At 39.7% G+C, this 13,629-nt stretch overlaps 1 protein-coding gene across 28 annotated transcripts in view; it reads left to right on the top strand.

Moving 5' to 3' along the window:
- The window catches only part of NEB (nebulin), a 421,259-nt gene that overhangs the window by 35,115 nt on the left and 372,515 nt on the right, over positions 1 to 13,629 (top strand). For all 28 annotated transcript variants that reach the window (XM_029605471.1, XM_029605466.1, XM_029605487.1 and 25 more), the window contains 2 exons: positions 10,204 to 10,308; positions 12,511 to 12,615. In XM_029605471.1, coding sequence (XP_029461331.1) covers positions 10,204 to 10,308; positions 12,511 to 12,615 — 210 coding nt within the window. The remainder of the gene's footprint in view (positions 1 to 10,203; positions 10,309 to 12,510; positions 12,616 to 13,629) is intronic.

Below are 13,629 nucleotides of genomic sequence, written 5' to 3'. Positions count from 1 at the left end.
ATTTGATATCTGTAGGGTATAATTTCTGGATAATAAAAACTAGCTTTTCAGCTCTCCGGTCCAAATTTGATTGACATTTTTATGTTACAGACTCAGTAGACTAGTGTATATTATTTAAAGATGAGATCATTGAAACTATATTTATGATATAGATCTCTAATTTTATATCACATGTTTTCAAGTCATCTATGTAATATAAAATCCTCATTGGTAATTAAAGTGGCCCTTTATCATATGTGGGCTGTCACCCTCATGTCTGAAATAGTCTTAGCAGCAGCATGGGATCATAATTAAACTGTGGTTAGTGTTTGTGGAGAAATGAACAGACTGCATTGTGCTCTGAGTGATGCATGGATGTTGACACTTTCTAAAAGTACGCTTTAAAGATTAGATTCACAGATAGAGGATAGTGGAAGGTTTGATTTCTATGAAGACTTGAACGAACAGACTTTCGTGCAAGGGCTACAGAAATGATATAATCTCAGGTGGTTAAAAAGCAGCTGCGCTTGAAGGTAACTTGATGGCTGGTATCTGTTTAAATATTGTGCTGTACCCTTGTTAGGGGACAGTTTAATTTAACTCACAAAAATATGGCCTATGCCAGTGACTGCTACCCATAAGACATTTATGAAAGCAAGAAGATTCTGAGCAGACTGCATGCTTAGGTGGATCATTGCTCATTAATGTCTTACAAAAAAACAAGTGTTCTCCATTAAGTGATGTTTAACAGCAATCTGTCAGGGACTAAGAGGGTACATTGCATTGATTTCTGAATGTAAGATTTGCGATTAATCAAGTAAAAAACTAAAACTAAACAAGGAACATTTTTAACAGTGCATGTATAAGTATGTGCACTCAGAGTTATGCCTGTATTTTATAAATTGTGTGGTGAGAGCTGCACAATTTATTCTTCAGTAAACAAACGCTTCTTTAAATGCTGGGAATCAGCATAGTTTATGCACCTGTTTTATAAAAGTGTATATATATATATATATATATATATATATATATATAATGTACGCAGACATAAATCTTCAATTTATGTGCAAAAGCAGGTGTTTTAGAAAGTTAGATGGTGTATGTGTGTATTTTGCTTATGAAAATACTTTCTCATTTATGTACTTCCAAGCACCTGTTTGCTGAGGCCTTCACCAGTTCACACACACCCTCCACTACTTGCTCCAGACCCATTGCCCCAAAATTGTTGAAAAAAGAATTGTGAGATTTAATTATCATTACTTAAATAGCAGGTGTAAAAGTGCCTAGCATGTCTTATATGGTATCCATGTATTTTGCTTATAAAATATATGAGTGTGAAAGTACTTTCTAACTCCACCCCAGAATGCCCTCACAATGCTCTCAAAATGCCTTCTTTGTACGTGCATTATTGTCCACGATGCACTGTGCACTAGCAGTACACACATAGACCCAGCCCTATGAAAATGTACTTGCCCTGCACAAAGACTGCATATAATCCTGTATCCCGATTTTACATGCTCTAATACCGTGTATGTCTTTGTAAATTACCTCCTTAAAGAGGATCAAAGAAGAGGTTTAAAACAAATAATGCCATAATCAAACATTTATTTTAAATAATTCAGATTGTAGTTAATGCAAATAAAATATAATATTGCTGTAAAAGCTGACCTAAGAAGGATACAGAGCCCATGGCAAATCAACCACAGCGGGGTCCTGGAATGCTGAAATTAAAGTGTTGGGAATGGAGCTACCAGGGTGGTGCGGGGCCCAGAAAAGTCATCCCCATTCACCCTAAGGTCGGCCCTTTGTACTATGCAAATCTAGAATAACAACTTGGTGATCAGGTTGCTGTAGTGCTGATAAAATCAACTGAAAATATTAGTATTCATCCAAATGCACAACAAACAGCATACCTAGACAGCAGTTTAGGGATTTCCAAAATATATTTGTTGCTTGGCCTGGCACCTAATACATGGGTTGGTTCTCCAGGAGACTATATTTTTCTTATATATATTAATAAGGTATTTATATTATAATTGCGATGGAGAAGGTACAGAGAAGGGCTACCAAAATGATAAGGGGAATGGAACAACTCCCCTATGAGGAAAGACTAAAGAGGTTAGGACTTTTCAGCTTGGAGAAGAGACGACTGAGGGGGGATATGATAGAGGTGTTTAAAATCATGAGAGGTCTAGAACGGGTAGATGTGAATCGGTTATTTACTCTTTCGGATACTAGAAAGACTAGGGGACACTCCATGAAGTTAACATGGGGCACATTTAAAACTAATCGGATAAAGTTCTTTTTTACTCAACGCACAATTAAACTCTGGAATTTGTTGCCAGAGAATGTGGTTCGTGCAGTTAGTATAGCTGTGTTTAAAAAAGGATTGGATAAGTTCTTGGAGGAGAAGTCCATTACCTGCTATTAAGTTCACTTAGAGAATAGCCACTGCCTTTAGCAATGGTTACATGGAATAGACTTAGTTTTTGGGTACTTGCCAGGTTCTTATGGCCTGGATTGGCCACTGTTGGAAACAGGATGCTGGGCTTGATGGACCCTTGGTCTGACCCAGTATGGCATTTTCTTATGTTCTTATGTTCTTATTAATAGTTCTAAGGTCTTCTCCTGTTGTGTTATTAAATTCAGTTATTAGCAGAGTGTGTTGAGTGCATTTAAAAGACATTTAAATGGGGGACTTCATTAGTTGTATTATTACTATTGATATTAATATAAACTCCAGTGGAAGGAGGTGCTACATAAATAACTCCACAGCTCAAATGTGTGATTTAGAATGGGCATGTGTAACATACCAACATAATGAGAGGTTTTCCCATGGATGAGGAGCAGAGGCTGGAGCAGAAAAAAATATAAAAATAAAAGAACACAAATGATTACCTTACAAGTAATACAGGCAAAACCAGTACATGCACATTTATAGAATACCTTTAGAATCTTATGCTCTATATGACACAAAAACACATATCCTTATAGTAGAAGAAGAATTTATTAGCAAAGGAAAAAGTAAGAATATTTAGCTTTTTGCCTTTTTTTTCTCCCCAACTCCCCAACTGCCCAACTGCCCAACTGCCCAACTGCCCAACTCCCCAACTGCCTTTTTCTCCCCAACTGCCTTTTCTTCAGTTCTTAGTTCAAACAAATTAAAAACTTGTCAGTACCATTTAAATTCTGGCTTAAATATTAGCAAATGTTTTCTCAGTTCAATCTCAAGGATTTGCTGAATGCTTACAATGAATTTCTCTACAGACCTTGGGTGATAGTTCAGCAGTCGATTGTTTAAAGATTTTACAATGACTTCTAACTCTCCATGTGGAACAGGAGATCTTTCTGCCTGAAGTTTATCAAAACTTCACCAAAATGGAATTAAAATTCCTTCTTTATGCTGTATAAAATTGTAACAATTCTTCTGATTATTCTCTAACTCAGTTTGCCTAATACTAATAGAATATGAGCAACTATCCTTGTACTGTACAGATAAGTTAAAATAAAAAAAAATCCCAAATGATCTAAAATGTTCCTTACTTGCTCTTTCTACAAAACAACAAAAGACTATGCTTGTTTCAGTTTACTGGATAATGGATTTCTTGCCAGGTTAGATCATTAGAAAATAACCTGCGAAAAGAACTTTTTTCCCTTTCTTTTTCTCTCAGCCCAATAGAGGCTGCAATTCTTTAATTACTTCATAGTCCCTGTCTCTTTCCCTCTCTCTCTGACCCTGAAATAAAGAAAGCCCCTGTCTTTTCTTTCTAGACTTCAAAGAGACAGCTTTGGTTGGTTAATAATTCTCATTTGTACTTGATCCCTTGCCTGTTATGGCTACAGGGATGAATAAATAATGTATCACTTAACTAAGCTCTGAAGTAAAGGTCTGTCATTCACCAGTTTGAATTTCAATAGTGCTTGATAGGCTTTCGAAGATTAGTTAATTATAATATCCTCCCCTCTTAAGAAGGACTGCCCAGAGTTGTTTTTTTTTAAACTTCCAGGCAGCCTGAATAGCCTATCATAAACAAGAGAATATTGCCTTTCTATTATGTTTTTCAAAAAGATGTTTGAACCCCTCCTACTGTGAAACATTTCCTTCTTCAACTAGGAGAAAAAAGGTTTCATGTTCAATTGTCACTAGAATTAAACTTTAACTAGGCAGAGGGAAAAATATTTTACATTAATACTTCCTCCTAAGTCACTGACCTACATTTATTATTCCTTTTGACCCTGTGGTTAGAGCAATGGGCTTTAATTCAGGAAAGCAATGTTTAAATTCTGCATTTCCCCCTGATACTCCTTGTGACCTTTGGCAAGTCACTTTATATCTAATTGCCTTGGGTACCTGCTTACTGGCTAATTTTAAAAGGTATGGGCGTGTGCCCATAAACACACGAGCAGAGATACGCTTAATTTTATATTGTGCGCCCAAGATATTTAAAATATCCCTGTTGCACGTATGTGTGCAGCCTTTATGCACATATTTTAATAACATGCCTGCACAAGTGACCAGGGGGGAGGGAGAGAGAGAGAGAAACAATATGACACTTTAAATATCTCCCACTGTAAGAGGGGCACTTTCAACTCAGGGTGGGGGTTTTTTTTTGGGGGGGGGGGGGGGGTTGGCAGTGTTACAAGGGTCTGCAGACCCTTGCACTCTAGACAGATCAATGTAACAATGGCCCTCTCAAAACCCACTCTGAGTTGAAAGTGCCCCTCTAACAGTGGGAGATATATAGAGTGTCATATTGACTCTTACAGAATCTCTCTCGGGGTTACATGTGTAAGATTTGGGAATTCCCAAGCTCCACTCGTTTTCCACCTCCATATTCTTGATGTGTGCACAGGTATGGACGTGTGCACTTCCTGGATTCTTAAATTTTGCATTGCTCACTCACGGTCCGCATATGCGTGTATTTGACCGTTTTTGAACGAGCAACACTTTTAAAATCTACCTTTTAGATTGTAAGTTGTTTGGGGAAGGGACTTATTTCTGAAATGTGTAAACCACCTTGAGCTAAAATTGGAAAGGTGGTCTAGAAATATAAAATATTATTATTTTATTTTTATTAATCTTGACTCAGGTTCCCCTTCAGGTGTAATGGCACATATTTAACATTGGAACAAACTTCTAGATACACTCTATCAGCCCTGAATGCAGGTCTTCCATTGGGGAGAAAGATAAACCTCCAAGACCCTGGGTGTTAAGTGTAATATCCTCATCTGCCTATCAATAAAGACACTTCTATAGTGATGATCCTTCATAAAAGTTTACTGAAGAAAATATTCATCATAAATACTCTATACACTGGATACAAATGTCTCAGATACATTTTCCATAATGCAACTGAACGCAATAAATCAGTGACTCTGTGGACCCTCACACTATCTTTCAGGGTTCCTTATTTCTTCTGGGATGGAATATGAAGATGTCCTAGCCAAATTGGCAAAGGATACTCCTTTGATTTCTTCCTATGCTTGATTTTGATTTCTCTTCTGTGCTCTGTCTTGTACCTTGTGGGCACTCCTGTAGCTGTTCACTGTAGGGAAACATTATTGTAGTGGCTGTTTTCAAGTGCACGGTACCAGCTAGGTATCCATTCCTTCTCAACCATTTGCCAAATCGGCTATAGATTCCCTACAACTAAGGGACACCAGAATAACTAATAAAAATGTCTTCTGCTCTCTCTCTCTCTGGAGTAGGAAGATTGGGAAAGATCTTCCTCAAAGCAAAAATCACACAATAAACAACTCTCAAAAATACAGAATAAATACATTTCTAACTACACAATGAGGATGAAAAAATAAATTGTTTACTAACTTGACTCCTCAGCCAAGGCTTTGGGCCTGTACTTCAAAGCTTAATGAAACTGGAAAAGAACAGCTCCTACTTTCTCAAACCAAGAAACCTACATAGACACTGAGAGTCACTTGCTAATAAGGAAGCAGGAATAAGCCACTGCAGCAAACCTCCAAGGTGGGTGCTGTGGCAGGGATGGCACATTCCTCTTCTTTGTGCTGCCTGACCTAGCTACTAGCCCACACTCCTTAGTAGGGATCCTAGTGGTATCCTACAATTATTTTTTTCTCATTTTGATTTCTTTCCTGATGAGAATTACATTTTCAAAAGTTTCAAAAGCTTTTTCTTCCTAGTCTAACCCATCATTATAGAATGCTGCTAAGCTTTATTGAAAAGCAGAAAGAGCCCATTTTCTGCTTTCTGATAACTGCAGGTAATACTGCAGCTTTAAACTGAGTGCCATAAACCTATCTGTCGGACAACTGAACAGAAAACAACAGGTGATAAATCTAGCTGGCCACAATCCCTATGTAATCCTTGTAGTACCTAAGAAGATAAAGTGTTGTGTAAATAAAGGGTACCTATATGGTACTTTGTCTGTTGGAAATGATCATAGTACTGACTGCTAGATGTGTTGCCTCTGTAATTTGCAGTAGACATACTACTGTATTATGGAAAGCCAAAATGAAAAATAAAAGGCATTATAAGTGTAGCCTCTCTTCTAGTGTAAGCTATGAAGGAAGTGGACACAATACCAGGGCATATTCCAGGTAAAGTCTTCCCACATCTGGGCATGGGTTCTCTGAATGGGAGGGAAAGGTATATGTCAAGGACCCAGGGCATTGTGCAAAAAATCTCTCTGGGGATGTAAGCTCAGTCTTCTGCTCTCTAGAATTTCCTGCGCCAAATAAACAGACTGGATACTCAAATAGGGTATTCCAAAACCAATAGTTTACTGTATGACTTGGTAAATGGTAATCAAATGGCCCCCAAACACATTTTCTTCATGTTACATCCATAATCGCTCCAAAAATTCAAGTCCAAAAATTAATCTGCGTTGTGGCCTCTTGGCCTCAGGGGTCCCCTTTCTTCCTGAGAGTGGAATATTAGGCTATCCAGGATGAAATGGATCTTCTGTGCCTGTTGCATTTCCTCTTCCATATACTTGTGTTCCACTGCTTGACTCCATCTTAAGACCTCTCCGTCCTGTTTGCCTGGGCAGAAACTCCTGTGTGGAGCCTCAGGTTTCTCCTCTCTCCTCCAAATGGTGTTGTTTCATTCTCCCAAAGTCTTCTCAGATGCAAAATCATTGCCACAGGGGGGAAAAAAATCCTTCTTTTCCCCCCACTCTTCTCTCGAGCAAAACTTCCTCCCAATCATAAAAATCATGAAACTTCCAAAACGCTCAAAAAAAATCAGTCTGACCACAGTTACCAGCTACTAGATGTGGGCCAGGAAATTAATCCCATTGCTTAATTCTTCTCAGCAAAAAGGTTTTTACCAATATTGAAAATAATAGGCAACTACAAAATCAAATCCTGGGAGAAAATAAGAATCTCCAACAACAAATGGCCTCCAACAGCAGTGACTCTGCTGCCAGAATTGAAGGGGAACTTCAGTTGCATCTGAATAAGTGCTTGTAACGTTTGTAGTGTTGAGCCATTAAAAGAGAATTCACTGCAAACTCACTTAGAGCAAGGCTTGCCAAACCTGTCCTAGGAAACCCACAGTCAGGTTTTCAGGATATCCTCAATTAGTATGCATGAGATGAGTTTGCAAATACCGGCCTTGCAATGTATCTGTCCCTACGACTGATTTGGGGAGCCCTGCACTATATCTTGAGATCTGTGTTTATGGAAAGTCTCTTAAGCCTCCAGTATAGGACAAGGAGAAACATGCATGTTCCCTGCAGCAGGACCTAGTCGATGAAGGATGAAATGTTTTCCATCCCTGAGATGTTTTTTTTTTTCTTATGAACTCATTTAAATTTTCCTCCATATTTAATCCTTCAGCCAGATCAGAGTGAGAGTGGATCACAGCAAGAGAGTGCAGCCTGCTCTGTCCCATTGTTGGTCACAAGTAGGCCATTAAACCTGAAAGAGACCGGTCAGCAGAAGAAACTGGTACAGTGAGGGGAAATCCTCAGTTTTACAAGCTCATGTGTCATATTTGGTTGCCCTCAGTATCATCCATAAAGGCAGCCACATCTTTCATGCTTGCCATAGACGAGCCTCTTTGTTCTGCTTTTTTTCTGGAAAAATCTGCTTGTGCTGCTGTTGCTGCCTTGCTTAAAATCCATTCCATTCTGCTCAGCAGCATACAGAGTTCTGAGTTACTCTTGCCATTGGCAAGTGGACACGTTTAACATTTTGGGGCGGATTTTAAAAGCGTTACGCACGCAATATACGCGCGTAACCCTTTTAAAACCCTCCTGCGCGCACAAGCCCCAGGACGTGCGTATGTCCCGGGGCTTGAAAAAATGGATGGGGCGGAGCATGGCCAGAGGCCTCACCACTGCCACTGGGCCCGGGGATCGCATGCCGGCACTCAGCCGGCGCACACAACCTACACCTGCCTGGAGGCAGGCGTAAATAATCCAACAAAGGTAGGGGGGATTTAGATAGGGCTGGGGGGCGGGTTAGATAGGGGAAGGTGGGGGAAGGTGGGGGTGGTGGAAGGAAAGTTCCCTCCGAGGCCACTCCGATTTCGGAACGGCCTCAGATGGAACTGGGAAAGCCATCGGGGCTCCCCTAAGGCTCGGCGTGCGCAAGGTGCACAAGTGTGCACCCCCTTGTGCGCGCCGACCCCATATTTTATAACATGGCCCTTTGTGTTTGATGGACAAGTAATGTGGATGCTGTAACAGATCACAGCTGCTTAAAGTTGCCCCATTAGATGTAAACACAACAGCAAAAATCTTAACATGGGTTGGTGGAGGTAGTAAATATCGTGCTGGTAAATGCACCCAGTCAAAGAAAAGATAATGGAAAATAGTTGTCGATCAGCATATAGGATAGCCACACATTAGCTGATTCACAGTGTGATGGTTGGTGCATCATATGGCTCTGCCAGCTACTTGTAAATATTTGCATATACCACAGGCCATTTTCTTATCAACCACAATAGATAAGGCACTCTGCATTTCCTGCAACACATAAATAGATATCCTGCAGAAGACTATATGAGATGGTCGTCTGCTTCTCGGACAAACCTTGCAGCACTGGTGCCAAACACTAGAGTTAAGACCAAGCCAGGCAGTTAGTGCCTGTGCATCACATGCAGCTTGGTGTCTGCAGTCCTCCATGAACTTTGTTTCATTCTGATGTTCAAGTATTGTTTTCACAGGCTTGCACTGGCATTGTGTGTCTTGACATTGTACCATCATCTCCATTTGATTTATATCAATAATATTTGATTAATTCCTAATCTTCTGCCTCCTTGGACTTGAACTGCCGATGGTCATCAGAACCTTGTAATGACAAGAAATCCTCTTAAAGTGAATGGTGAAATAGGTTTTACCACAAAGCTGGCAGCAGCTTTTCACATTTACAAGCTTCGTTAGCTCTGCTCTGTAATCATATTTTTTCAAAATGCTCAAGAGCTGCATTGAGCTTTGAAAACCAAGTCCAAGCAAGTTGGTGTTTATTTTCATTAATTCAGGTTTCTATTTAAAGCTATATTGTATTTTGTACAAAACTGGCAAAGCTGTATGAAATAATTTGTAAAAAGAATACAAATATTATGAGTCTCACTCTGAGGCCATTTTTAATGTTGGAATGGTTAAATCCAGCATAGTATGATAAAAAAAAATATCCCGTACATTTATATTTCCTCAGTTCCCATGACCCAATTGGTGCCATTCTTGCCATGAGACAGAAGGTTATATACCTGGTTGCATTGCTGTACCAGGGCTTGGACTCACACCTAATAACAACAGTGCAGAGCTAGGCATGTGACTTTGTCGGAGGTGCTGTCCTTTGCATGAGTTATTAAAACAAGGCCCTTTTTATGTCGCTGACATAATGTTTCAAAGCATTTTTCCAGCAACAGAAGAGCTATCCTGGTCCCTTTGTTTAGGGGTATTTTCCTATGTGCACTTTTGTGTAGTGTGCGAGTATCTAAGTAGTTTAACTCCAGAGGTGCCTGCACATTGATGTTAGTCTGTGGTCACTTCTGAATGCTGATTCTATGAATGTTGCTCTATTTCTCCAGGTAGCAATAGCAATAATATTTTAGAGGTCATATTTATTCTTGTTACTGTTGCTGAATAAACTTGCTCTGTGAAAATCACAATTCGGTGTACATTCTGAAGATCTTACGTTATGTAGATCATAGCACTTGTTTTGAGACTGGAACAACAAGGAAGGCTTACATAAAACTGAAGGAAGCTGGTATTAGTGTTTGATTTGTTCTTTCAGATTGTCTACAAAAAAGGGCATGATGAACAAAAGTCCAAATATACTTCAGTAGCCGACCCCCCAGATGTGGAACTTGCCAAGAAAGTGTCCAATCAGCTCAGCGATGTGAGTATACTGCCATGCCACGTGTGGATCATGAGCGTCAGAGAGCCTTTTGACTCTGTCAGACCAGATACTCCTAGCCGCTCCCTTCGATACTCCTCATCCCATGAACAGCAAAATCTTCACTTCAAAAAGCTTGCTCACCCCTGTTGAGAATGCTGGAAAGGATTTGTTTCTAATTGACATAACATTGCATATAGACTGCAATAGCTTTTATTGAAGCAAAGTAAAGACAGTCTAGAGATGTTGTTAAGACAGGAGCTTTTGAGACCACAGAGCTTCCTTCTTCATACAAAAGAAGGGGGGGGGGTTCCTTTGTGGTGCAGATTTGCTGCCAGGTCATGCCAAGTCACCCACCTGGGACCGGTTCCCCGCTACAGCCGGTGTGGAAGGCGGAGGCTGCTGCTGGCTCCAGCCCTGGAGCCTTAATTTAAAAATCCTCTGGTTTTTTTCCTAAGATAATTTGTGCTGGGCCTAGGTGGTCTTGAAGGCTCACACTCTGTCGCTTTTGGACTATTTTAATTTGGTGGAATACGATGGTTTACAATTTACAAAGAACATGGTTTTCTGCAGCATCACTGTGGCTGCTCAGACTCCGCAATGACTTCGTTTGGGCAAAGATTTGTCTTTTTTTTCCATTTTAAATAGAATTAATTAGTTCAGAATCTGCCACATTATTATTCAAACAAATGAAGAGTAAAAAAAAATAAATTACCTGGGAAGCAAAAGGAGTTGGACAGAAGCGAAAGGTACAACTCTCCAAAAAGTTCTCTAATTGCTGTGTGTCCCATCTTCTTTGCAGGCTGAAATTAGTTCATGGACATAAGAAACTAAATCTTGTAATCAATTAAGGGAAATGCTATGAATTAGAAATGATCAAACATAGCAGTCATTCAGATATAGTGGCAAAAATTGTTTTAGTCACAAAAATCAGAAGCAACCACCTCTCAGAGTAATCAACAATAAAGACAAACAGAGAGGGAAAAGGATCAAAGTCCAAATCACATGAAACAATCCTTTAAATCTTTTAAATCATAAATGACAATATCATAAAAAACAGCTCCCAGATATTTTAATCTGCAGCCTCTCGCCACGTAATGGGCCACAAGCTGTATTCAGCCTTTAGAGCAGTATGAAATTTTAATCATTTATTGTCATTTGCAAAAAGATATCTCCTTATATAATTTTTATTCCCAATATAAATATAAGTATACCCAACAATGATTTTTATGAGTCAAAAATCTCAACACTCCCAATTTTTAAGCATCAAATAATTCTGAAAAAGTAGTTAAAAATAGAATACTTAGCCCAAATAGTTGAAACGTTTAAACCAGCAAAAACAGCTTATCCACCACAATTCTCAGCATTCCCAACATGATTCATGTTTCAACTGTACATCAGTCTTCTTCAGGGGATTTTATTATAACTTCATATAGGCAAATATTCTCCAATCCCGGACGACAATACCCGTCTCTTCAAACAATTCAAAACATGGCGCCAGTGCGTCTCAAATGGGTGGCGCCATGTTTTGAATTGTTTGAAGAGACGGGTATTGTCGTTCGGAATTGGAGAATATTTGCCTATATGAAATTATAATAAAATCCCCTGAAGAAGACTGATGTACAGTTGAAACATGAATCATGTTGGGAATGCTGAGAATTGTGGTGGATAAGCTGTTTTTGCTGGTTTAAACGTTTCAACTATTCGGGCTATGTATTCTATTTTTAACTACTTTTTCAGAATTATTTGATGCTTAAAAATTGGGAGTGTTGAGATTTTTGACTCATAAAAATCATTGTTGGGTATACTTGTACTTATATTAGGAATAAAAATTATATAAGGAAATATCTTTTTGCAAATGACAATAAATGATTAAAATTTCATACTGCCCTAAAGGCTGAATACAGCTTGTGGCCCATTACTTGGCGAGAGGCTGCAGATTAAAATATCTGGGAGCTGTTTTTTATGATATTGTCATTTGTGATTTAAAAGATTTAAAGGATTGTTTCATGTGATTTGGACTTTGATCCTTTTCCCTCTCTGTTTGTCATATTTTTACATTTTTTGTACCGATGAGACTTACAAATCTATTTGGTTTTCTGACCTACTGAAGGGACATCAGGAACTGCATAAAACCCGTCCAATACGTCCACCAGCTCTCTTGTGTCACTTGCTTCATTTTGTTTCTCTTTTGCCTGCCCACAGCGCAAATACCGTGAGGACTATGAGAAGAAGGTCAAAGGAAAGTGGAGCCAGACTCCTTGCTATGATGTGGCAATTGCAAAAATGAATGCTGCCAATATCAGTGCGGTAAGTTAATGCCCCTTCGGCCTTTAAACAGATGAGAGTCCTGTTGGGCAGCTGTTAATTTGTGTTACACACACACACTCACACACACACACACACCCTGAAGCTAAGAGCGTGCATGATCGCAGCTGCCAAACTGAAGGAGTTTGTAGGGAAACAATACGGAGGTGATTTTCAAAAGGATAGGCAGGCATAAAACTGGGCTTTACGCCTAGAAACGGGCTTTTGAAAGTTGCTACGATATATGCTGCTTTGACATGTGTAAATCCTTTTGAAAATCGCCTCCTATATACTGCACATGCATTACCCGTTTGCCTTTGTTCCACAGGCAGAAGACTGTAAACTTAAGCTGTCGCTCCGTGGCGATGCAGGGGCAGAGCTTATTGGTTTGTGCAGTGCCAACCAATCCAGGCCACCCTCAGCCGGAGTACTGCATGCCCTGGCCTATGGACAGCTCAAACCTTTTCTGCACCAATGAATATTCTGTCAATTGCTCCTGTCTGCCTTCTTTCACTTTCTCTCCTTTTGTTGGCCGCATTTTTCTTTCTTTCTTTCTTTCTTTCTTTTTTTTTTTTTGTAAGGGAGGGAAGGGTCTTCCAGTTCAATCAGGAACAGCCTGTATGAATTTTTTTTTTCCTCTTGTGGAATTTTCTCCTTCTCAGACGTTGCAGGGAATGATGGCCCAGAGCAAAAGATGAACCCTTTCAAAACCACACACGCAAAGAGACCTGTAGCCCTGCTTGCACTTGGCTTTACGCAGTCTTAAAAATCAGGCCCCTTCTGTCTTTTTCCTGGAGAAGTAGAAATAGGTTTCAGTTCAGAAAAGGAGGTGGCCCTCGGTCATTATTTACTCCTATTGGCCCTGCTTCCCAGTCCCGTCCTGCTGCAGCCCCCAACGAATAGCGGCGCAGCCAGGGAGAAGGCTGTGTTAAAAGTAAAGCTTTAAATAGCATCTGGGGCAGAGGACAGATGTTGTGTGAGGATCCCTAATAAAGCACTTCCGGTGCATGCCCACCA

This window comes from Rhinatrema bivittatum, chromosome 6 (assembly GCF_901001135.1).
Source record: "Rhinatrema bivittatum chromosome 6, aRhiBiv1.1, whole genome shotgun sequence".
Classification (NCBI taxonomy): Eukaryota; Metazoa; Chordata; class Amphibia; order Gymnophiona; family Rhinatrematidae; genus Rhinatrema; species Rhinatrema bivittatum.
Note: the sequence above shows the minus strand (reverse complement) of the source record. Positions and strands in the feature narration are given on the sequence as shown.